General features: G+C 36.7%; 1 protein-coding gene across 1 annotated transcript in view; it reads right to left on the bottom strand.

The window, feature by feature from the left end:
* The window catches only part of LOC6042781, a 67,673-nt gene that overhangs the window by 17,494 nt on the left and 25,053 nt on the right, over positions 1–25,126 (bottom strand). Inside the window, 4 exon segments of the mRNA XM_038263989.1 lie at positions 1–977; positions 2,482–4,463; positions 5,041–5,366; positions 9,308–9,462. Of these exon segments, the coding sequence (XP_038119917.1) occupies positions 1–977; positions 2,482–4,463; positions 5,041–5,366; positions 9,308–9,405 (3,383 nt within the window). The 5' untranslated portion in view covers positions 9,406–9,462.

Below are 25,126 nucleotides of genomic sequence, written 5' to 3'. Positions count from 1 at the left end.
TTTTGATGAATCAGCTCATTTTCAACTGTTTCGATGTGTTCCGCCTCTGGATCTTCCACAATGGTCTCTATGTCGGAATTTCTATTCGATGATAGCTCTTTACCTTCTAACCCTTCACACCGGTCGTAGTTGTCAGGTGGCGCTAGATTGATACTAATTTCTGTTTTCTTGAGCGACACTTTCGATGCTTCACTATCATCGGTTGAGGGGCCTGGTTCTGAAGTGGTTGAAAACTGAGCTGGACTACAGCTTCTGCAGTCTTTTTTGTTTCTCGGTAACGTAACGTTATCTATGACTGAGCTTTCTTTGTTGCGCATCAAGCTGTTCTTGATTGCACCCAAAGCAGACCGGATGTACTTGCCGGAGGAGTAGTCAACCTGAGAGAAGGATGCACTTCGAAACGGTATCGTTTTCTGCGTATAGGAACCAACAATTGTCCTCGATTCAGGTCTGGATAATTTGACAAATATTTCATCTTCACCCTTGAAGGATGTTTCAGATTTTGTTTCGTCAATAGCTGTGTCCTTGGCTGATGTACCTTGAAGACACTCCAAGTTTGACGTGCTTACATTAGCTCGAAGTCCGGCTTTGTGCTCACACGAGGGCGAACTAGGAGTTGAAGCTCGCTTGCTATCCGCAAATTGATAAGGAATATCAATTGATCGAGACTCTTTGCTCTTCAACAGATTACTGCACGAATCCTCATTGTGGAGTGCGTCGATATTTAAGAGGCTTTTCGTTGAAGATGCTGCGTTTGGTCGTTCGAATGTTTTATCAACGCTTTGCGAATGCTTTGGCCGTCGAGGAGGTGGCACTGGAGGCGCTCGTGTGCCTTTCAGCAGTTCTGTCAACTCGCGTAGTCGTTCGGTTTTTGTACTTGCATGCTTGTCACCTGATTTACCCTCGCTTGATCCAGATGTTGTCTTCTTCACTAATTTCTGCAGTCGGTCCAGCGTGTTGCTGCGTTTTTCCATTATCTACAAAATAAGTGAAGCAGTATCAGTATGTTGAGTAGACGTGCAGTTTGCTTTGCCTTTGTAAATAGAAACTTTTAATATAATCAAAAATCGGGAGCCGAATTGCCAAAAGGTCTCAAGATACCACAGCTTTTAGAATTTTAGCAAAGCTGAAACAGAGAACCACAGCGTTTTACTTTCCGTACAATGCACGTTCGGGTGGATTGAAGTATGAAAAATATTCAAAAATTTCAAAATTTTATCATAACTACCGGATTTTGGGCCTAATTAGCCGAACCAAGTTTCTGAGGAGCGGCCGTGGCTGACTGGTTACGGTGTTCGCTTTCTAAGCGAATGGTCCTGGGTTCGATTCCCATCTGCTCCCAACGAGAAAGTATAGGAAATATTAATCTTGAAACACTGAACATGAACGAAAAATCAAAGTCGTCCGAGTCGGGGTTCGAACCCCCGTCCTTTGGATTGGTAAGCAAAAATGCTAACCACAAGGCCATCACGGCTTGGTGAACGACGCCTGGAATTAGGAATACTGTTACTATCAAACTATATACGCGCTGGGTCCTTGTCCATTTGACAAGGGTTCGGAAGTTCTAAATAACGTTTGAACCCGATTGGTGCAAACGTTCTTCAGGGCGGGGCTTGTCGATAAAAGCTGAAGGACCTCGCGCTCGGCTAGCCAGCGTAGAAATGGGTCACCAAAGCTCGGCAGAGCTAACACCTTCCAAATGCCTATGCGAGTTATTTGTATGTATAGAATGAAGATCTAAAAATACATGGAAACAACTCAATTTGTAAGAAGCGACCGCGTGGTCCCGTTTGGTTGGTTGCACACACACACACACAATTAGCCGAACCAAGTTTCTGCGAAGCGGTTCAAATTTATAAAATAGGGTTTCAATTCATAATGTACTCTTGAACTTTGGAGTCCTCAGAAACAAGTGCACTTTTAATTTTTCAAAAATATTTAGGCCGAATGGCTTTACTCCAATGTTTGTATGGAGAATCAGTGCTGTTCGGTCCATGTACATATTGCATGCAATTTTTGTTGTATACTAAGGTGAAGAACCGCCCTAATTCTCCATACAAACTTTTTAGAAAAGCCATTCGGCCATGCGACGATGGGTTGCTCGATTGCTTTTGGCATCTTTATTCATGAAGAAAAATAACGTAAACGACAAATGGACCCGTTCTTTTCGAACAAATTGCAACAGGAATGCAGTGCAGTTTTCAAATTTAAATCGAAATGAGAGGATCTGTTATGGTCATATTATGATGCATTACCATTTTTTTGTGTTCTTGACTCAATTTTGTGTGTTTGCAAAGCACAACCTTAACACTATTTGAACGAAATTGATAAGGCAAGTTATCAACATATATATTTGTTCTAATAGAATAGACAGTTAACTATCATTAGCAAAGTGGATTAACCTTGAACGTTTAAAAATGTCAATATCCCTTTTATTTTTTTTTGTGACGAATGGTCTTACATAAGACACCCTCTACATACCAACTTTTCCGTTGATGATTTCGCATACAGCTGGCTTTTTCCAAAACAATTCAAACTGCTCGAGGAATTGTCCGGCGATAGATTGTTGAATTTCAGCTGTGTCGAGTTTCGGTTGTTTGAGATCGTCTTCGTTTCACCACCTGATACGTCGATATTCCCGTAGCTATTATTAGATGAATTATATTTAAGCTCTTCACCCGCACTTCTAGTGCGTCGGTTATTGTTGTTACTATCACTGGCGGTTACATACTGCTGTTCACTATTGGTTGGAGTTGCACTGCGATTGGTTTGATTTCCGTCATAGCATGAAGGAATCTTCACTACATCGTGCTGTTTGTACTTGATCGTATTAAAATTTCGTTTTGCATCATCGCCGGACCCGGCTGCTGCTAACGTTGGTGCCGACTCACTGCCACTACACACACTGCTGAGCTCGTCGGACGAGCAACTGTTGGGTATTCGACGACTATCACAAACACTCTGGTACAAGTTTTCCACCAAGGCACATTCAATTTTCGGTACTGATGGGAACTTATGAAAATCGTGATAATCTTCCTCGTTGATCACAGTTATAATATCTTCGCTAGTCGTTGAAATGTCCGACGAGTCGATGAAAATCAAATCTTCCAGAGCAGCTTCTTCCGCGATGTTCGGGCCTGGTTTGGGATCCAAATTCTTCGCACAATACCTGCTTAAGGACTGCAAGCGGGTTTGTGCGTCGGTTCGATCGGTGGACTGTAGTTTCGGTGTAAAATGGCAAATTATCGCACCATCTGGCGGGGGGTTGCTTTTCACGCGGGTATTGTCAGCGGAAAACTTCCGTTGGAGTTGCGACTGGTCGATGCTTGCCGTACGGCTGATGACTGGTAGCGAACATTTTCGTTGTTCCGAATTACCGTTGCGATCCTCGTAGTACAATCCGGCGCTTTCTGGATCACTGAACGGCCGTTGCAATGAGTTCTTTGGTGGAAAATCAGTCGATGGTGGGCCCGTGTCACGCTGAGTGTTGTTGTTCTGACTAAGTGCACTCAAATGTGGTGAATCTGGCGTAATTGGTGGTGTTTGCCGCACACACTCATCAAACAACCACGGTTCCACTACTGATGGTGGTGGTAATGGCAGCGGTGATGGTGACCTAGGCGACAACGACGGCGATGAGGACAACTCGTCCGTACAAATATCACCAGCCACGCCGGTGGTGGTATTATTCCTAATATTATTCTCGTTATTATTTCTCGTACGACCTACACTTGAATTTGGTCCAAAATACACATCGGACGAAATATTCTTTCTCTTGAAATTATTTATGTTCACATCTTTTAAACGCGGCTCTTTTGACTGCTGTGCGTCTCTGAAGTTTAAATTTAAATCATCACCATCGTTTTGCTTCACGACGCCTTCGACGCTGCCCCTGTGAGCATCTTTCCGACTGCTGCAGACCAACGATGAAAAGTTTCGCTGCTCCTGTGCGTTACTGGCGGCGGCGCCATACTCGAAACTACCCGACCATTTTTCGTTCAGATTTCGCGAGTTACCATTCCGATTTGCACTCGTAGTTCGACGGTCATTATCTTCCTGTGCTGTCGTACCCTTGTACTCGCCCTTATTATTCACTATTTTCAGTCTTTTGCTATCCGAGTACTTGTTGCTCACTTTAACTAGATTATTATTCTTAGCATTTTTGTTGGAAGCACTGCCAAAGTTGTTACTGTAACAACAAACAGTTGTGGTGGATGCTGGCGAGGTCTCGCGATTGGTATTCTGTTTATCTACACTTGCAGTACTACCAGTACTGTTGTTATTAGTACGCTTGTTTGCTGGGGGAATCGACGACGCTGGTAATCCGTTATTGTATTGTAACTTTCCTCTGGTTCCTTGTTGTGGACCAATCGAGATCTGAGCTTGATGCAGTCGCTGATGCGCGGATGACGAAGAAGACGTTGATGATGCCGATGTTGAGGGCGACGATTTTCTATTCTTAGCTGGAAAGATAGAGAACGAAAATTTGAATTTTCATCGTTTCGTGCTTGTGTGCAGTGTGAAAGGTAATAATATATTGGTGTTAGTTCACCAAAGTGGATGTGAAAATTTCATTCATCGTTCACCTACTCTGACAAAGTGGATTTTGATTCCTTACCCAACACGAAGAAGCCAATTAGACCATAAATTATTCCACTGTTACTAAGCTTGAACACAGCAAGTCCACATCAGCAATTGTATTAAACCTATTAATCTTGTCTAACTTTCACGAATCCTAATTGAACCCGTAACGAAGCACCCTGTTCTTGAGTGTTTTGCTGTGCGCGTACTGACCGCGCAACCGCCTGGCGAATGATTTTCCACTCAGCTACTCTACTCTCGGCTCGGAACATTCACCTAATTTTCTTTATTTTCTCTCACCCACGAGAGTGTGAACATGTGGGTATAGTATCCCCCAAAAAATACTACCGAAATATATCACCAATACACACATGCACAAGTTTGTTTTCCGATGTTAGTACCAAACTGAATGTTTTATTTTTCCACCTTCCACAACTCGGAAAAGCGCGCAAAACTTACACAAACTATTTGGCACAGGTAAGCGAGTTCGTGCGTAGCTGCTGTTCCAGGGCATCTCAATCTCACCGCCGGAACCGATGCAGCAGCAACTTTTGTTCGAGCCAACGCTGTTACTGCTATTGCCGCTGCTGCTGGCGCCTCCTCCCACACTCGGCGGCACGCTGCTTCCGGTTGGTGGCGTTTGGGAGTGCTGTTTGACGCCGTTGCTTCCATTCGCTCCGTGGGCGGCGTTCGGCGGCGCGCCCATGTTGAGCAGGTTCGGATTGGACAGGCGTACGCCGTAGCGCAACGTGCCCAGTTGGATGTAGTCCGCCTCCGGTATTGCCCTGCGAGGGAAGAAAAACGAGATGAAAAGCTTTTAGAATTTTTCGCGCGAAATGCGCCTAGAGTGTATGCAATACTCTGACCATGAGGATACTTTTCGAGAGGGGTAATCTGCGTTACTGTATAATTGGGAGATTGTTGCTTAAACATTAAAAATAAATATATTTTGGAGGGTGATCCAGCCGTACATCGTTGATGTCGAAACTTTTAAACTGGGCCCTCGTCCTGTCACGTCCGTCAGTAGTCTTGTCGTACATTACAATTAGAATCAGATCTGCCAATGAATAAGTACACTTCGACTAAATAAACTGAAGCTGTATGGATTTGACTCTAAAATAAATGCACAGTTGTGTGTTATTCATAAGTCAAAATGTTCAATTATTCATATTCATATAAGTCCGGATAACTACTTAACTTGAATTGAATAAAAGAATTAAAGTAACCTATCCGAAAGCTACTCTCATTTCAAATCCCCGAAATTTCAATTAATAGCCAACAATTCTAGTACGTTTCTTTTAAAACCTGTCTGGCTTCTTTTAAAAACCAAAAAAAGAAAGATTAACAGTTCATAATATTTTAAAAGTCGCTAATTGAAAAAGAGACGACCTTTCGATCGTCAGAATTCCAGTAGATCCTCGATTCGCAACAATGGCTGATACAATCATAAGGAACCATCCATAAACCACGTGGACACTTTAGGGGGGGGGTCTGGCGATTGTCCACGCTCCAGATTTTTTTGTATGGACAATTGTCCACGAGGGGGGGGAGGGGGTTGAGATTTTCAAAAAAGTGTCCACGTGGTTTATGGATGGTCCCATATCCGACAACCGTTAGTTCAACAGATCAACGAATTTAGTCCGATATCATTTCACTATTGATTGACGCAGTAGGCCTGGCCGCTTTAACGCTTGTGTTGTGTCAATGCATTCCGATGCAATGGCGCACTACACATGTTAATAAATGACAAGAAGAGTGCTAGGCGTCATCTAACCTAAGGCACTCTCCAGGATCCCTTCGAAAGATTGGCTGCGCTAGGGTCTGATTAGATTAGATTAGATTAGATATCATTTCACTATTGATTGATCGGGACTCTATGGAAATTTTGACAAATCAGAATGGTTTTTATGCTCCTTGAATGAAAATCACTGATTCTGATAGAATTGCTAAATTTACTATTCCTAATTTTGTCCCTAAACAACTAAATGCAAAGTATAAAAAGATGATAAATAGTTTAAAAAAATGTTAAAATCCTAAATTCTACAAATACAACATTTTAAAAAACCCGCATCTCAACCTGACACCCACATTAAGATAGGGAAAAATCACATATGTAGCGGTACATTTTACAAATGTGATATTTCCATTAGAAAATGGAGGGTTGTTTGGAAACTTCAATTTTCCTGTTTCCTTTTTTTCAGACGCTGTATCTCAGCAACAAGAGGTCCAATCTATAGTGTTTCTTAGACAATTTTATAAAAAAATAAAACATATTTTCAATAATGGTCACTCAAGGTCACTATTTTTAAAAATCGAAAACTGCAAATATTTCGCTGAAATCAATCAAATTTTTGGTGGCTATATCTTGAAATCGAAACACTTTATTCAAAAATCTGTAGGGTACTTTTCGATTGCAAATTGAAATCTACATAAAAAATGAGGTAAAAAATGATTGCCATTTATTTCAAAAATCACCATTTTTTCAAAAATTCATAACTCGGCGAACAAAAGTTGCGGATTTTTGTCATGTAAAACATGTCAAAAAATCTCGAAAGGGACCATCCATAAGCCCCTTGGACACTTTTTCGAAATCTCAACCCTCTCCCCCCCCCCCCTTTCTCCCCCCTCGTGGGCAATTCACATACAAAACAAATCTTTTTTGCACGGAGCGTGGACAATAGGGTGTTTCATCCAAACAAAAAAGTTCTCAGAACCAGGCAAACCGAGGTTCCCCTTGTAGAGGATACCCATTGGGACTCTCATGCCAAATATCAGCCCATTTGGTTGAGAATTGGCCTGTCCCCAGCGGTTTAAAGTTTACATGTAAACTACTATGGGATTTTTATGCTTTTCGTTCAATCGTTCCTACAGGTCTGGGGACAACATGGATTCACTCGGAATAAAGACAGGTGGTCCAATGAACAAATTCCAGAAGGAATTAGGGTTGTCCATTCTGTCCCCAAGGTGCGCATTGGATCGACGTCCAGTGTCTCCAGAATCAACGATTCACCCTTCAAATGTACGCATTGTCCTTAGTATGCTATGACGGCTAGCTGAAAATTACGACGTCCCATGTCAGACGGTGAACACGTGGCAGAGTATTCACTCAAGTTTTGGCTCAGAAACATACTTTAAAGTATAAAATTTCAATTTTTGATGTTCCTGTAACAATTTGGACTATTCAAAATAACGTAACATGATGATTTTGTAACAATAATGCAATCGATGCCTCCCCACTGTTAACGTCGATATCTCAGCAACTTATGGTCCGATTTTCAATGTTAAAATATGAAACATTCGCGAAATTTTCCGATCTTTCCGAAAAAAATATTTTTTTAAGTCAAGACTAACATTTCAAAAAGGCGTAATATTGAATGTTTGGCCCTTTTGAAATGTTAGTCTTGATTTGAAAATTTTAAAAGTATTGTTTTCGGAAAGATCGGAAAATTTCACGAATGTTTCATATTTTAACATTGAAAATCGGACCATAAGTTGCTGAGATATCGACGTTAGAAAATGGTGGGTTGTTTGGGTGAGACTTAGAAAACATCATTTTCCTACTTTTTAAACCTTTGCATTGCAATATCTCAGCAACTAAACTGCCCATGTTCACATAAATGTCCCATATGCAAAAACAGCAAGCTGAGAAAAACGCATTTGAAGTTTGTCCCACACACAAGGCTACGTGTTAAGTTTTCGTGAAAAAAACTGGATTTCCTCCTGATTTCTAGAACAAAGTACTGGATGTTATATGCTTTTCTGAAAGAGCACACAATTTTGAACCAAACTGCATCGTTAACTCAAAAACGATGAAAATGCATATGGGACATTTATGCGATCATGGGCAGTAAAGGTCGTATCAACAAAGTTCAAAAAAGCAAAATATATAGAATTTTCTCAGCCTTTCAAAAATATTTTTTTCAGAAGTTGGCAAACATGTGCACTTATTTAAAAAAAATGGAAAACTGCGGCTATTTTCAAAAAGTTTACCTGTAAATGGCTATAACTTGAAAACGGTGCACTTTATGAAAATTTCATCCCAGTACTTTTTGATTGCAAATTTGATTTTACATCGAAAAATGAAGTTGAAAAATTTGTGCGACCAATATTTCGATTTTTTGAAAAAAATCAGTATTGACTCGAAAATTCATAACTCGGTCAAAGATGTTTTGCACAACCTGGAAATTTCTGAAAAGTTGGCATTTTATGTCCTCTAAAACATATCAAAGAATTAAAAAAAATAAAAATAGTGTTTTTTTTTGCAAATCAAGTTGTAGTGACAAAAAGTTAAATTAAAAATCACCAATTTTTTTACCGTGTATCATTTTTTTCAGTGTAGTCCTTATCCATACCTACAACTTTGTCGAAGACACCAAATCGATCAAAAAATTCCTTCAAAAGATGCAGATTTTTGAATTTTCATACATCATTTTTGTATGGACAGCTGCCAAATCTGTATGGAAATTTATATGGACAAACTAATGATGGAAAATGGCTTCTTTGGGCATACCGAAGGCACCAAAAAAGTTTCAGCCTGATAAAAAAATACAAAAATTAAAATTCAAAAAAAGATCGATTTCTCAGAGAACTGCTCAATGGTTTTTTCCCATAAAAATTCTAAATTTAATTGGATTTTTATTTGTTTGTTTCAATTAGCCGATGGAGTTTTTTCCATTATTTTCTTCGCAAATACTTCGAAATTTCTGTTTTCATCCAAGAAGCTAACCTGTTCCATCGTTGCTGTGCCCCTTCGGTGAATTTTTGGCAGTTACTCGATGCTCGCATACCGCGTGCCACTTCGTGTGGATCAAATTGGTTGGTCATATTTCCAACGCATCTTCCCGGGTTGCGATCTCACAAATTCCTCTCGCCGAATTCGTGCTGTAAAGAAAGAGAAACGGTATATAATAATTAAAATTTTCATTTTAGGCAAAGTGTCATACGAAGTGGTTCTACGGAAGTATACTTTGTACACTTCCAGAGGTTTTGTTTTAAAGGTCCTATGAATATATGAAACACAATATCTTATAGGATCTTTTCAAAATAAAAACTCTAGATTTATATATTTTTGTGAGTTCTAAACAAGATTCTGGTAAATTAAAGCTAAACAGGTATTCGCAATGTGATTGTTGCAAACATGCTTGTAATTTGATACATACTTTTTTCTTCTCTACAGCAAACTATGAAAGTGAATTGATAAAAATATATCGTCCTCAGTCAACTCTCTGGGGAGTTATTTCAGTTGACTAAACATTGAAGATGGATTTAAGGTATCTGTCTCATTACAGATACATGCCGTGAGCTTTATTTTGTTAGACAGACCGGATCCCTTGTCTGACATGGTTTAAAATAGGGTGTTACGTTTTAAATGAAAATTTAAATATTTTGTGATCGAACATTTTAATTTTTCTTAAATATAATTTCTGATAACGATTTTTGTATAGTACCATAAAACATAACCTGTGTATTGTCTAAAAAAATCTCTTATCACCCTAACGCAGATCAGACAACGCATTACACCGCACAGTGGGAAAAATCGAGGCAAAAAACGGACTTAATTGATGCCGGTCAATTAAAACTTTCAACCAAGAATTTTCTTATGTGAAAAATTCCGAGGAATCGATTGATGGTGGTGAGAATCCGCGGAAATTTGCACAAGCCCGTTTTAGGCCGATTTACTCTATTTGTTTACTGTTTTTATTGGTTTCAAATATGTTGCTAAATGCTAAAAACGACTCAACTTTTTCTTCTCTCTTCTCTACTTCATCGAAATTATATAAAGGTACATTTTGATGGTTCTCACTAGGGTTAGTGAATTTTCACGATTTCGCGGACAGCGTGAAATTCGTGAAATTTGAAGATTTCCGTGAAATCCCGTGAAATTTGTCAATTTTTTTCAGACCAATTCCTTAAAATAATAATGTAATCAAAATTTCATTCATAAAAGACTTAAATTTTATTGGTTTTCAATTGAAAAATGTGACATGAAAAAATAAAAATATAATCAAAATTTCATTCATAAAAGACTTAAATTTTATTAGTTTTCAATTGAAATATGTGATATGAACCATTTAAAAAAATGTTAGCAAAACCAACATTAACATGAAATTGATACAACATTTACTAAGAAGTGAATGCTGCGAAAACTTAAACGATGTTAACAAAAATCAGTCAAAGAAAAAAAAATATTCACGTATTTTTTTACAAACTCTGTCTTTTTCAACCGAAACATGTTAAATTCGATTAAACAAGTGAATTGTGATATTTTTTTTAAAGATTGCACAGTTTTTTTTCTTTAAATTTTATTGATTTCAATCAATCAATTCAATTCAATCAATTAAAAGCAAACCATTTTTTTTTTAAAGTAACATTCAGTGAAAGAAGTCGTCTTTCCCTTTTCCTCCGGTCAATGAGTAAACGGAGGAGCAAAAAAAAACAGATAGAAAAATTCTAATTCATCAGAGCAAAGAAACATATTGAGAAAATAGATTGCTCTTTGTTTATTTTTTGTTTTTTGTTTATTTCATAAATTTTACTTAGGAAACTTAACTAATTTAGCAATATTTTCATTAATTTTGAAACATGTTAAAAGATTCATGCTTGGTTATTCAACATTAAATTAATATTTATTAGTTGGTTTTTTTCTATTCGGTTTTTTTCTATCTTTAAAGTCACCTTTAAGAAAATTTCACCTGTTTAATTTTCACGATATTTAAATACTTGGGGTGATGGCTCCCGTGGAAATTAAAAAAAAAATTGTTTTTTGTTCGGATTTTGAAGAAAATTTTGAAGATTTCGTTACAGATTAAATTACTTTTGCCTATCGATTTTAAATTTAGTTTTTGAAAAGTGATGAAAACTCTAAAAATATGTCAACTGGGCAAAATGTCATAAAAAAGTTAAAGTTGTTTTGTTGAATATGGCTTTGATATGAATTTCAATAAAATGTAAAGGATAAAAAAGTAACAAATCAGCGAAAACTGTTTAGCTATATTAGTCGAACATTAAAAAAGCAGCTCAATTAATGGTAATTTGCATGCCCTACATTTTAGTTTCAAAGTAGATATAGAGCCCAACCATAAACCAAGTGGATTTTTTTAAATTACTAAAAGTTTTTTTTATTGCCACGTTGAACGTTAGGAATTTTTATTTTTATTGAATACAATGTATAATTAAGCAAAAAATTTAGTTTCTGTATGTTTAACATAAGATTTTGATAGTTATTTTAACATTTTTCACGTTCCGCGAAATTTCCGTGAAATTTGGTGTTGTAAAATTAAGGTCCCCGTGAAATTGGCAATTTTTTAGCGTGAAAAATCACTAAGCCTAGTTCTCACTATCCCCAATCGATTCCTTTGAATTTTTACTTAAGAAAGAGTTTGTCAAAGTACTGAACATTTCAGCTAAATATACGAAACTAAGAAAAAAAAGAAAAAATAGGGTAAATTGACCTTTTAGGCGAGTTCTTACAATCACCAATCGATTTCTAGGAACTTTTCACTTAAGAAAAAGTTATGTTAAAATATTGAACATTTCAGCAACACATTTAAAACTAATAAAAACAGCAAAAAATAGGGTAAATCGGCCTTAAACGGGCCTTGCGCAAATTTCCGCGGATTCTCACCATCACCAATCGATTCCTTGGAATTTTTCACATAAGAAAAGTCTTGGTTGAAAGTTCTAATTGACCGGCATCAATTAAGTCCGTTTTTTGCCTCGATTTTTCCCACTGTGCACCGCTTGGAAAACCGGCAGACAATCTCATGCTGTTCGTTGGTGAGTGCATTCAGTCAATTTCAGTCGTACTGATTTATTTGTAAAATTCAACAACTGAAAAGTTCGCCAACGATTTTGCCTTGAGAAGCAATCAGAATGCTTCATGCTTTTTTGCTCCTCCTATACTAACTAAGTTGCCTAGTCGGGCTATTTTAGTGCGGTAATTGAAAAAATGAACCTGCTAAAGCAAGGCCGACAGTTTAATGACAGTTTCACGTTGGGAGGCTGGCCAAATCGGACAGAACATACCATGGGGCAAAGAAGCACGATGCAAAGGTGGCTAGGCCGCGCAAACAACAAATTATGCTGTGTGGTTGTTTACATTTTGAATTATGATTTATGGTTTTTAGGGCTGTTTAATGGTAGGGTTAGAAGCATATGTTTAAGATTTTGATTAATTTTGCTTCAAATCACGAAACAGCTGCTTACTCAGTTTAAGCATTTTGAACATTCATTGAAATTTTGCATTTTTTTCTGTTACAATTTGCAATATGTAGTAAAACCGTACCATACAAAATCAAATGAGAAATAAAAGAAGGAAATATTTCTCTTACATCAAAATGTATATCTAATAATTTTAATATCATAGACATTGACAAATTAGCTTAGTAGCAAAAGATACCGGTATACATTCATTGAGCAAATAAAAAGCAAGAATGGAAAGCCGAATGGATGGTTCGGCAAAGTGGTAATCAAAAAAGAGAGGGAGAAACATTGACATTGATTTGCGTAGTCAACAGTTTCACACAACCTTTGGGGATCGAGTTTCACCCACTGAATGACAAGCAAAGCATGATCAAATTCTTGCAAACTTGTACGATATCAATCGGAAAGCTGCGCGCGTCATAATCTGCCAAAATGGAAATCAAAAACGTTAAAAAAGCTCGATACCAGTCAACATCGCTGATGGAAACATGGGAATAGTTCTGTGACGAGCAAAAAAACTGGAACATCGACAGGCAAAGCGCATGAAGAGATGATGTTAAAAAAATAATAACAATAAAGAAAACTGGTTTTGCGGTTGATGTATTTTTGTTCATCATTCCACAAACACACACTAATATTAAATTAGCATACATTTAAGTCGCACATATAGTGTAGCCAGTTAGAACTGGTTTCTAAATAAAACCTTGCTATCAGTAATGATTAAGTACTGATTTGTATTATAAGAGTGAGTGCACCAAATTACACAAAACGAAATTCAATAATCATTTCTAAGAGCACTTTGCTTCTTAATATAGTGTTATAAAATGATTTACAAGCAATCGCTTGTGACCCTATCCAGAAAGTGCCAATAGTGCTTAAAATGCTATCACTCTAATTGGATAAGTACACCTGCCGTTATGTTTCCAAAGATGTAAATTTTCCCGTCTTCTATCTTCTTCTTACGAGGCACCGCAACGGCTGTGATCCAGAGCCATGCCTAATCTGGTCATGCTGAGCGAAAATCATTCAGATAAAATCAGAGCTTATTACGTCGGTAGGGTGATGTGACATAAGTTCGACTCAGTTCAATTTCATCGCCATCGTGCTTTCTTGACGTAAGTCTGAACAAACTCATATGAAGGAGGGTCAAGACAGCACAAAGGTGACGATTTATTGAATTAAAAAAAAAACTTGTCTTATAATTAGACCTCATACCCTCATGTCACTATAACAGCCATGGAACCGTTTTGCATACCGCAGAAGTTGTTCTGTTCGTGCACTTCGCTTTTTTTCCTATAATGAAAGACATGTTTCTGATCTTTTTGTTCCCTTTTGTGCCAATCAGATGCTCTGCTTTTTATCCTTCGGTTAGCCGACATGCTTCTCGTGATGGGATGTTTATTTTATTTGCAGATTTTATTGCCAATTCTATTTATTTCTATTTTATTACAACCGCTAAACTGCACCGTACTTGGCAAGTCTCTTGAATGACTGACTTTTTTTTAGTTTCAGGCATTCTCTGCAATATTTTTTTCAATTGCGATCGTTAACTTTTTTTCAAACACAAAATAAAGTTGCTGGAATGCAAATTCTCAGCGTAATTATCATGTCGGAAAACTCATGTCCCTAATATCTCGGCCCTTTTCCGTTCTGATATTTTCAACACTAAAAATTGCCGGTCTCTTCCTAACGCTCTCAACATTTTTTTTCCATTAAACCCGTCACAAAACCAGTATCGCCAGCGACAACATTCATCGTGACGTAATTTGTTGTAGGTTCCAAATTCCCCCCCTTGTATGCTCTTCCATTGTAGTTTTCTGGAAAACAAAAGAATCAGTGGTAAGCTCGCGTGGACGAGAAGAGAGTAAAGGAAAACTCGCATGCTATACTGACGGTCACTATACTCTATGATATTTTGGTGCAAAAATCATTACATTATATTTTTTCCATCACTCATTTACAATGTGATTATGTGAAATAAATCGCACATAAGCCCCTCTTCAAAATTTCAACAGAAATAATTTAAGAGGCAGTGTTTGCAAATTCGGTTTGTTCTAGAGGTCGTATCGAGGTGCTCCGATTTGGATGAAACTTTCAGCGTTTGTTTGTCTATACATGAGATGAACTCATGCCAAATATGAGCCCTCTACGACAATGGGAAGTGAGGTAAAACGGGCTTCGAAGTTTGAGGTTCAAAACATCAAAAATCTTAAAATTGCTCGCATTTCCGTAAAACTTCATCAATTCCAACTTTCGTAGATGCATTTGAATGGTCTTTTGAAGCACTTCAAAATGGGCCAAAGACATTCAGGATCGATTTGACTTTTTCTCATAGCTTTTGCAAATTCTTGTTAAAAATTGATTTTTTTAAAACCTCAATATCTTTTTGCAACAGCCTCCAACACCCATACTCCTACAGGTCAAAAGATAGGTAATTTCATGGACTAGAAGCCTACGGTATTAATTTTTTGGCCAATTGCAGTTTTTCTCATAATTTTTCGATTTTTCTACAACAAAATTTTACAACGTTAGTTTTTTCCCTGTAGGCCTCCATAGCGGCACTTTTTGGTCTCAATTTTGTCATATTTGGAATCCTCAGAAAATTTCACGTAAGTTAGAAGTATTGGAGTTGTAAATTTGATTGGAAAAATTGACATTTAGAATAAAATAAAATGTTTTTAACAATTTGTTGGATTAGGGGTAAAACAGGTTTTCGCCTACTTGATACAGCATTTGACGCATTGATCGCTGGGTAAATAAAATCAATTTCTTTTTTCAAAAATGTTTTATTTAATTATTTTTTAAATCAAATTTATCACTCCAATACTTCTAACTAACGTGAAATTGTCCGAGGATTCCGCATATGACAAAATTGAAACCAAAAAGTGCCGCTATGGAGGCCTACAGGGCAAAAACTAACGTTGTAAAATGTTTGTTGTAGAAAAATCGAAAAACTATGAGAAAAACTGCGTTTGGCAAAAAGTTAATACCGTAGGCTTATAGTCCATGAAATTACCTATCTTTTGACCTGTAGGAGTATGGGTGTTGGAGGCTGTTGCAAAAAGATATTTAGGTTTAAAAAAAATCAATTTTTAACAGTAATTAGCAAAAGTTATGAGAAAAAGTCAAACCGATCCTGGATGTCTATGGCCCATTTTGATGTGCTTCGAAAGACCTTTCAAATGCATCTACGAGAGTTGGAATTGATGAAGTTTTACGGAAATGCGAGCAATTTTAAGATTTTTTAGGTTTTTTGGACCTCAAACTTCGAAGCCCGTTTTACCCCACTTCACTTTGTCGTAGAGGGTCATATTTGGCATGAGTTTATCTCATGTATAGACAAACAAACGCTGAAAGTTTCATCCAAATCGGAGCACCTCGATACGACCTATTACGCATTGGTGAAAAACTCGCTCTTAAGTGCAATCAGCTGAAACCATGCGTTTTGAATCATTTTAAGCATGTTTGTGTTGATTTAAAAATCTTTTGATTTTTTGAAAATTTTCGATGCTTAGTTTTGCCTAAATTAAGAGAGAACTCTAGAGAATAGAATAAAGAATGTGATAGTAAAAAAATTGTTAACTGATTAAAATTGATATTTCCATCATAACGTCTAAGTATACCAAACACTGCTCTTATTCCATGGCAAAGTCTAGTATATATCTGCTGTAAATGCTCAGCTCTGGTAAGCCGCGATACGCTGCGTGAAGCGGTGAGCAACCGTTAAAGGTAGAGCGTCCAATTTCCCGGGGTTACAAAATTCCCGGGAAACGGGAAATTTTCAACAAATTTCCCGGGAAATCCCGGGAATTCCCGGGAAATTTGAAATATGACGAAAATTATTCTGATCCTGTTTCTGGTTAATATTTTGCAACATAATTGTATAGAACGGCATCATTAATGTCCAAAATCAGTGTGAGGATCAATGAATGGCTTGAATGCTTGTAAAAAATCATGAAGCTATGAGAAGATAGTATAAGTTTTTTTTTATTTTTTATGCTGTCTTTCAAATCGTACCAAATCAACAAAATATTATTATTATTTTTTTGTTAAAAAGTATTTTTTTAATCAAAGTGTTTGGACAGTGCCCCACAAAAATAAAATTGCTTTTAAATTTGTCTCAGTGACCATAACGTTGAAACAAAAAAAAAAAATATCATGTAGAAATAATGTTTCTTATGGCAAATTACTTATTTCAGAACAAGTATTTTCAACTTGTGAACAAATAGATTATCACTGTTTCTTGATACCAAACTCACAGTTTTACAAAAATTGAAGCGAGTTTTTGAAATAATGGTTGGATTCTTTGGGTAAACTTCATAAGATTTTTCATGGTTCCATTTATGGAACGATTTTAGTTATATGGTTAAATGTCCTAATAAATTAATTAGATTAAAATAATTTTCATAGTGTAAAAGTGGTTGAAATTCAACGATATTTTTTCATATTTTAAATTTACCGATTATATCTTGAATACTTTTAAACAAATTCTTCTAGAACAAACCTTTTTGAAAAATTTAATCCTACCAATTAAATTTTCATCAAATTTGGTCAAGGTAAACAAAAATGATATTTTCAAATGATATAACAAAAAAAGTCGTTAAAATAAATTGTCGAAAAAAAAGGCAATATTCATGCCATAATAGCGTAATTTGTGTTGCCCAACATATAACCAAACAATTGTGAATGCTTTAGGAATAAATATTATCTGAATTAAAACTTAGCATGAAATTAACCGACATAGTTCAATATGAACATTAAATTGAAATGAATAAAATCAAATAAGGTTCTCTAATTATTGGTGCCAAAAAGGTAGGAAAATGTATACTTCCATTTGTATTTCGGGAATTCCCGGGAAATTTACAAATTTCCCGGGAAACGGGAAATATTTTTTTCCGGGAAATCCCGGGAATTCCCGGGAATTTTTTTCCCGGGACGGGAAATTGGACGCTCTAGTTAAAGGCCAAGTCCTTCCAGCCGACTTGGTAACGCGAAAGAGCACAGATCGGAGCACAATTTATTGGCTTAATTTATTTTCCGTTCGTATAGATTTGACAATAAAGTAAAATCTATAAATGGAAGAAAGACATTAAAGTCTAAATCAGCGCGCGCACACACAAACCTACTGTAAATTTGCATACACTCTCACGGCAGAGGAGATAAAGAGATGATTATAAGTCTTTGGTTGACTTGCGCAAAGCCCAGCGTGCTGTTCTACACGAAGGTTACATGTGGCGTCGTTCCGCTTGCCTTTTTCCTAAATTGATCACATCGTTTGAGGGTACGAGATCGGTAGTTTTCATAATATTGCAAAACTTTAACTAATTGACATGATATGTTGTTTGTGATCATATTTTGTGTTGCTTTATGGTCAGTTCATATCACATCATAAGAAAAATTAACTTTCTTCTGGTCGCGCAAATGAATAAAAAAAATGCATTTCAACTCTTACCAAAAAATATTTCGATACGCCTTTATTCGTTATAAACTACAAGCTTCAACACATTTAGAGACACAATTCTTCTCATCAACTTTTATAGGCTCATAAAATGTTTAGGTGACCTTTCGCGCACCTTAACGGTTCAATCAGATGGGTCGTTGGTGACTGGCTGGCTCTGCCTGACAAGCGGAAACCAACCAACTTATGCCTCTGCTCCCAATTTCGACACATCATTTCGCCCGTTATAATTTCATGTAAAGTTTTTGGAAGCTTTTTGAAAACGAGTTTGACTAAACGATAGCAAAATTTCACGTAGAAAATATGTACATAGTGGAGAGTTCTTTTTTTAATTAAAAAAAAACTTGTACAATCGGATGTTATAAGTATGGGGATTAGCGTGATTACGTTTTTCAAAAAGTTCTACGATCAGGTTTTAGAATGGTTCCTCTTGTAGGGCATGTTCCTCATGCCAAATATCAGCGCATTTGGTTGTAAACTGGCTGCGTGCATCACGGTTAAAGTTTACATGGGAATTACTTTGGGAAATTTAGACTTTTTGTTCAAACGCTCCTACAGGTCTGGGAATGGTCTGGAGAACACTTTTCCCGAAGAGAGCATATGGATTCGTTGTACCTAGAGCTGGCGCATCGGCAAAACATCCGACGTCTTCGGAATCAACGAATTTCCCTCAAAAAGCATCAAATTTTCCTTAGCATGCTATGAAAGCTTGATTAACACCGCGAGGCCATATATCAGGCAACTAAAAGAAGTTTCATATGCAAACTCGTACTGTTTATTATTCTTGTCAAACGGGGTACAAACAATTGTTTTTCATACTTTTGCAAGGGTGGCTTTTGAGTTTCTTGGTGTTTCTTGTTGGAGCCGGAACTCATCTTTGGTTTTTTCTTAGCGGCCATTGTTTGTCCCATGAGCCGAAGCCAGCATTTATCATCTTTATCTGAAATAATGGTTTGTTTTACTGAAGTGTTATGAGAAGCATAATCTGAATGAACCTCTTTTATTTGTATGTCTGGTAAATCCCGCCATGCTTCTGAATCTGGAACATATTGCGCAATTCTCACTAACTTGGACTTCGAACTTTAAAGTGCGAATGTCCAGTTTGGTGGAAACTGCGACTGGAAATGTAAATAAACAACTGCTGGTTGCCTAGTTTTCGGAAATTTTGTTGTCAAAATTGCGAGAGAAAAGTGCGGGCCAAATCCAAGTTACAGTGCAAGAATCAATAATTTTCACAATTAACTTTTTTTCACTGGATTGAGGAACTTGGAAACCGCAATAGAAACGTATCTGTCATAATTTTTTTAACGCCTGCTGAGAATTTTGCACGCACTAGATGTCGCTTCTCTGACATTCGATCAAAACGCACGACAAACGCTCGAAGCAGGACTCAATCGACTTCGACCAGATAGCGCTTCAAATCGCACGACCGCGGGACTTCAGTCTATCAGGGTAGGCGTCCGAAGGTTATGTGTGGTGAGTCACCCAAAACCTCTTTTACGCAAATGGACCGACGTTTTACTTCCCCATCCGATAGAAGGCCAGGAGGATAAGGCGGGAATCGAACCCGCGCCCCATAGCAATTTAGGGATCGGCAGCCGAAGCCGCTAACCACCGCGCCACGAAGCGCTACTGGAAAACTGGAAGCTCTACACAAATTGACCAAAATTAAATTATAATATACCTAATTTGTTTGGCAATCTGGACGGAACAACTAACTATCATCATGTATAGTCAAAGCTTTTAGAATTCATATAGCTTTTTTACTCATTTTAAACATATTTTTGATTTAACGTATCGATTTTGAATCTTATTTAATAGATTTTTTTAATCGAAAAATTATATTACTTAATGCAAGCTTGTTTTAATTCGGTAAGTAATGTGTTGACTATTTTTAGCAAACTTTCAAACCGACCCTAACTTGCGTTGCGTGCAGTAAGCACAGTGTCAATTTGTCATCGTGCGCCACAAAACTTTTCGTTCGCGTCCATAAATTTGCCAAACAAGCCACTACCGCATAGCAAATTTGCGAATGTGAGCAGTTAATAGAAACAAAACGTGGTAGACAAACGTGTCAACTGCATACGTTGCAAATAATGAAGGGCTGACCATACAACACGCCACCAGTTCGTCGAAGACAGCACAATGCGAGTAATGTGATTTCGTGGTTGCAGAATGAATGGACGACCCCCGTACGACCCGTCACCGCGATGGTGGCAAAAATTGAACTCGAGAGCGAGAACGGAATGTGCATAAAAAGATTGAATTATGATTCCAGAGCCCTTTAATAAAATTAACGAGATTAGTTTGCATGCTAGAGGTACCCCTATACACTTAATGCTACCCTACCTTCTTGGCACTCTTGCGCGATCTCGTTTGCGGGCCTGTTTGAATACTTGGATTTGAGAGTTTTGGAGTTTCGCTGATTTCTCGCTGTCTGAAAGTGAGACTTGGCGGCGGCAGCGTTTAGCTCACACGAAGGACTCCGTATAATGCTAATTGCAACAATAAGTCACCGCACTTTCACTGTGTTTCAAAACCACTTCACTGGATTTGCTTCTTAGGGAAGGGACGCCAAACGAACTGATTTGCATGACTTATTCGCCGCAGGCCGGCGAATTAGTTGTGCAATGTGGTATGTTAGGGTGATTTGTATCTTTTTTTGAATTTGAATTTTCCTCTCTCCCACAAATGCCTACTAGAAATAACGAATCAAATAATCATGGTTACACGCATGCTATATTATTGCTATTCTAAAATTACATACCGTGATCCGGGGTGACATTGATAGGATTTCATTTTATTTCTCAAATTTTATTAAGCCAGCAAAATTAATAAAATAACAAGCTAAAGATAGAGTCATTATCTCAACATCTGAATGCAAAAAGTTATTTAAAATGCATTTTAAACTAGTTCAATCTTAAGTATTCAAAAAATGTAAGATTCGAAGAAAACAATAATGATAGCAACAAAAAATAAACGGTATTATACATCGAAATTTTCAAATTCAAAATTTGGCATGTTCAGCATCAATTAAAACAATGTTGACTGACATTGAGTTGTCCGTTTTGGCAAAATAAGTGATTTGAGTTCGACATCTGAAATCAGCCATGGCCACTAGCATTTTCACAACAAAACTGCATTTATATTTTATGATTGAATTTTCTATCCAATCATTTTTTGACTGATAATTCAACTTCAGCAGGTCGAAATAATGTAAGTTTAAGAAAATTTACTAAAATAAAGCGAAGAACTGCTCATTTTCGAGCAAAAATTAGGGGGGTCCAATATAGGACAACGAAAATCTAAACTTTTCCAAAAATGGACCCCTGTTAATTTAACTTACAAAAATAAAGAAAACTGTGTATTTAAGCAAAAGTTTCTCTTAAACATACAATAAATGCTTGTTGTAATCAACCTAAACTTTTTTTTTCAATTTTGAGTATAAATTTAGCTGTTTCATGTTAAAAGTACCAAATATGCTGAAGCCGAAAGAATTTATAATTAATCAAAACTTTAGTTAATGGTACCGTAATCTGGGGTCAATCGGGACACATGGAGCGGATTGGGACAGCAGTTTTAACCATGTTGGAGCACAATATTGTGATTTTTCTGGTTGGTTTCGGTTAGAACAGACTCAGACCAACAAAATGTGTACATGCATTTCCAAATTTAAAAGCTTTAAGTGGTCTAAAAACTGCTGTCCCTATTCAGACTGTAGTCCCGATTCACCCCAGATTACGGTACTTTACTGAAGCATCATAGTTGCAGTTTGAAATGATATTTTATAATAATAAATCAATAACAAAACATTATTTTTAAATAAACATGCGTGGTTTTATCAGCAACTGTAAACAAATCTATTGTTTAGTTTCGGTCAATCATTTATGTAATTAATATGAAAAAATTGCATCAAAATTACTTTTTTAAATTATTTGTATGTTTACAGTGGTTTTTGAAACGTTTTCTCTGATCTTTTTCGGAAATAAATGTGTTTAAATGTCTGTGAGGTTTTTTTGTTGTTTAAAGCCAAATTTGTTAACAAAACATATTTGTTCATGATGAAAAGTGAGCAAAATCCATCTTTTATTCATTATATCTATCATTAGACCTACACAATGCATCAAAACATCAAATATCGGTTAAATTAGGTATAAAAATAACAGTTTGCCTATAGTGGACCCGGGTCCACAATCGGATTATGGACCCGGGTCCACTATAGGAAAAGGGGGTCCATAACAGGCAAAAACATTTTTTTTCAAATGGCTATTTTTCTGCTCAAAACCAAAAAACTGATGAAACAAATACTCAAAATTGTTCAAAACACTCCAGATTCCATTATTTTGTTCAAAGGGTTATGAAAAAGTGCTTAAAACATTGAAAATTTGCGAAAAATGTGCTTCGGCTCTACTAGGGGGTCCACTAATGGTTAAAATACCCTACATTGTTTTCTTTTTCTCAACTAAATTCATCTTTGTTCAGTTATTTTAATATTGTTTAAATTTATCCAATGCAATGAATCATTGAAAGATCATTGAAAGTACTGTGAATTAGTCAAAATTGATATCTCAATAGCAATAATATGTGAAAGACTGAAGTGCTATTTGCTATACAATTTATAAATAATCCCGGTACCAAAACGTTATGGCATGCAAAAAGCAAATTAAGTACGTAGTAAAGTGGTACAGTAAACACACCGCAAGGCAGTCGGTGTGGTGCAGTTGTGATTTGAAAATAAAAGGATTAACATTCCTGGCAGATATTGCAGGCGAATCTGCCCTCGTCAGTTTCCGCGGCTGACATAACCTGGGTGAACAGAGGCCAGAGTCGCGGCGCGAGCAACTACTACACTAAAGTACTGGAGGTTGAGGGAGAAAGATATCATGTGTAGTTAGCTGTGAAGGTAGAGTGTGAAATCTTGCACCTCGGCTTAACTCCGCTCTGGCTGGTTAAACCATTAAAACGAGCAAAACACACTTCAAGCAAAGCTGCGCGTACGCGCTGCGCAGATAAGAACTTTGATTGATTCACAATGGTCGGGAATTAATTAAACGTCTCTTAATTTGTACATGTCAAGTGGCGGAATGACTTTTTTATGCGTACATTAAAGAAGATGTATCTGAAAGGTAAAAAAAGATAGAGTGCGCGTAGGGCTTTAGCTCTGATGCAAATACGTCGTTTTTTTCATTCAACCTGCAGATTGCACTTTCAAGCGAGGAGATATGATTACATCCAAATATATCACTTGGAGTTTATTTATTTGCTTTACAAACCGACCGGTGGGACACGGATTGGGTTACATTGCAACGGCAGCACGGGGAACAGTGAAGAAAAGTGAAAAAACATGCTCTGCTGATTATATTAGAGTGCTGGCAACTCAGCAGTTCGGAAAGATGTACACTAGGGTGTTACAAAATAAACATTTATTGTGCGAGATTGTAGGGATTGTTCTTTTTTGAATACTGATCCAGAATCCCAAATATGACTTGTTCCACCGTGTAAGCAAATGATTATTTATCAAATGTATCCCATAAATCTGGTCTACATGCGTCTGGTATTCAAAGATATCGTAAAAATTTCAAATTAATTTATAAAGTGGCATTTCTGAAAAATTGAGAAATTTAATCCTATTTGAAGTAAATTTTACAACACCCGAATGGATACACACACCTGCACACAAACACACAACCGCACACTTCTGGGGAAACGCAACGTGAACGAGCAATGCAAACGGCTGTCTTTCACGCAGGGATACCTATATCATCTTGTTTTACATAGTGTCGCACACAGTGTGTCTAATATCAGAATAAGTTGCTTACAAGGCAAAGTTCAATGTTATCTCCTCGGATGATGATTGGTCTATTCCCATTACAAAAATATTTCCTCCTAAGTAGTCAAAACGTAGATATTTGATCATTCGAAATAAGTTTTTACTTCAATAGAACATATTTTTTTCAAAAAACATATCTTCTCAGGAAAAAGAAGCGCTGTGATCTCTAAACTGTAGGGAGTAACACACCTTGCTGCCAATTTCAATGGTAAAAAATTGTTACAAGTCCAACTATTACATTAATATTCTACACAGTAAAAAAACCATGGTAATGTTACAATCTGGGAAGAGGTTCATCTTTTATGTCAGATAAAATGTGTAATATTACCTCTGAAAATATGTAATTTTATCACTTTTCTGGTGTAATGTCACTTTTTACATCATGAAAGAGGTAATATCCAGCCTTCCATAATGACACCAAATTTATAATTCCTTTTTACTGTGTATTACTTAGTAAAATGACAGAGAGCTCTACGACTTCAAAAGGGCCAAACATTCAATATTACGCCCTTTTAAAATGTTAGTCTTGATTTGAAATTTTTGAAAATATTGTTTTCGAAAAGATCAGAAAATTTCACAAATGTTTCATATTTCGACTTTGAAAATCGGACGATTAGTTGCTGAGATATCGACATTGAAAAATGGTGGGCTGTTTGGGTGAGACTTAGAAAACATAAATTTTCCTGTTTTTAAACCATTGCATTGCAATATCTCAGCAACTAAAGGTCGTATCAACAAAGTCCGAAGAAGCAAAATATAGAGAATTTTCTCAGCTTTTCAAAATTATTTTTTTCAAAAGTGGGCAAACAGGAAAAACTGCGACTATTTCGAAAAAAATTACATAAAAATAGCTATAACTTGAAAACGGTGCACTTTATCACAATTTCACTAAAGTACTTTTTGATTGCAAATTCAATTTTACATCGAAAAATAAAGTTGAAAATTTTTTGCGACCAAAGTTTCGATTTTTTGAAAAAATCAATATTGATTAAAAAATTCATAACTTGGTCAATGATTTTTTGCACAACCTGAAAATTTCTGAAAAGTTGGCATTT

The sequence above is a fragment of the Culex quinquefasciatus genome, chromosome 3 (assembly GCF_015732765.1).
Source record: "Culex quinquefasciatus strain JHB chromosome 3, VPISU_Cqui_1.0_pri_paternal, whole genome shotgun sequence".
NCBI lineage: Eukaryota > Metazoa > Arthropoda > Insecta > Diptera > Culicidae > Culex > Culex quinquefasciatus.
This window is presented reverse-complemented; position numbering and strand designations above follow the sequence as displayed.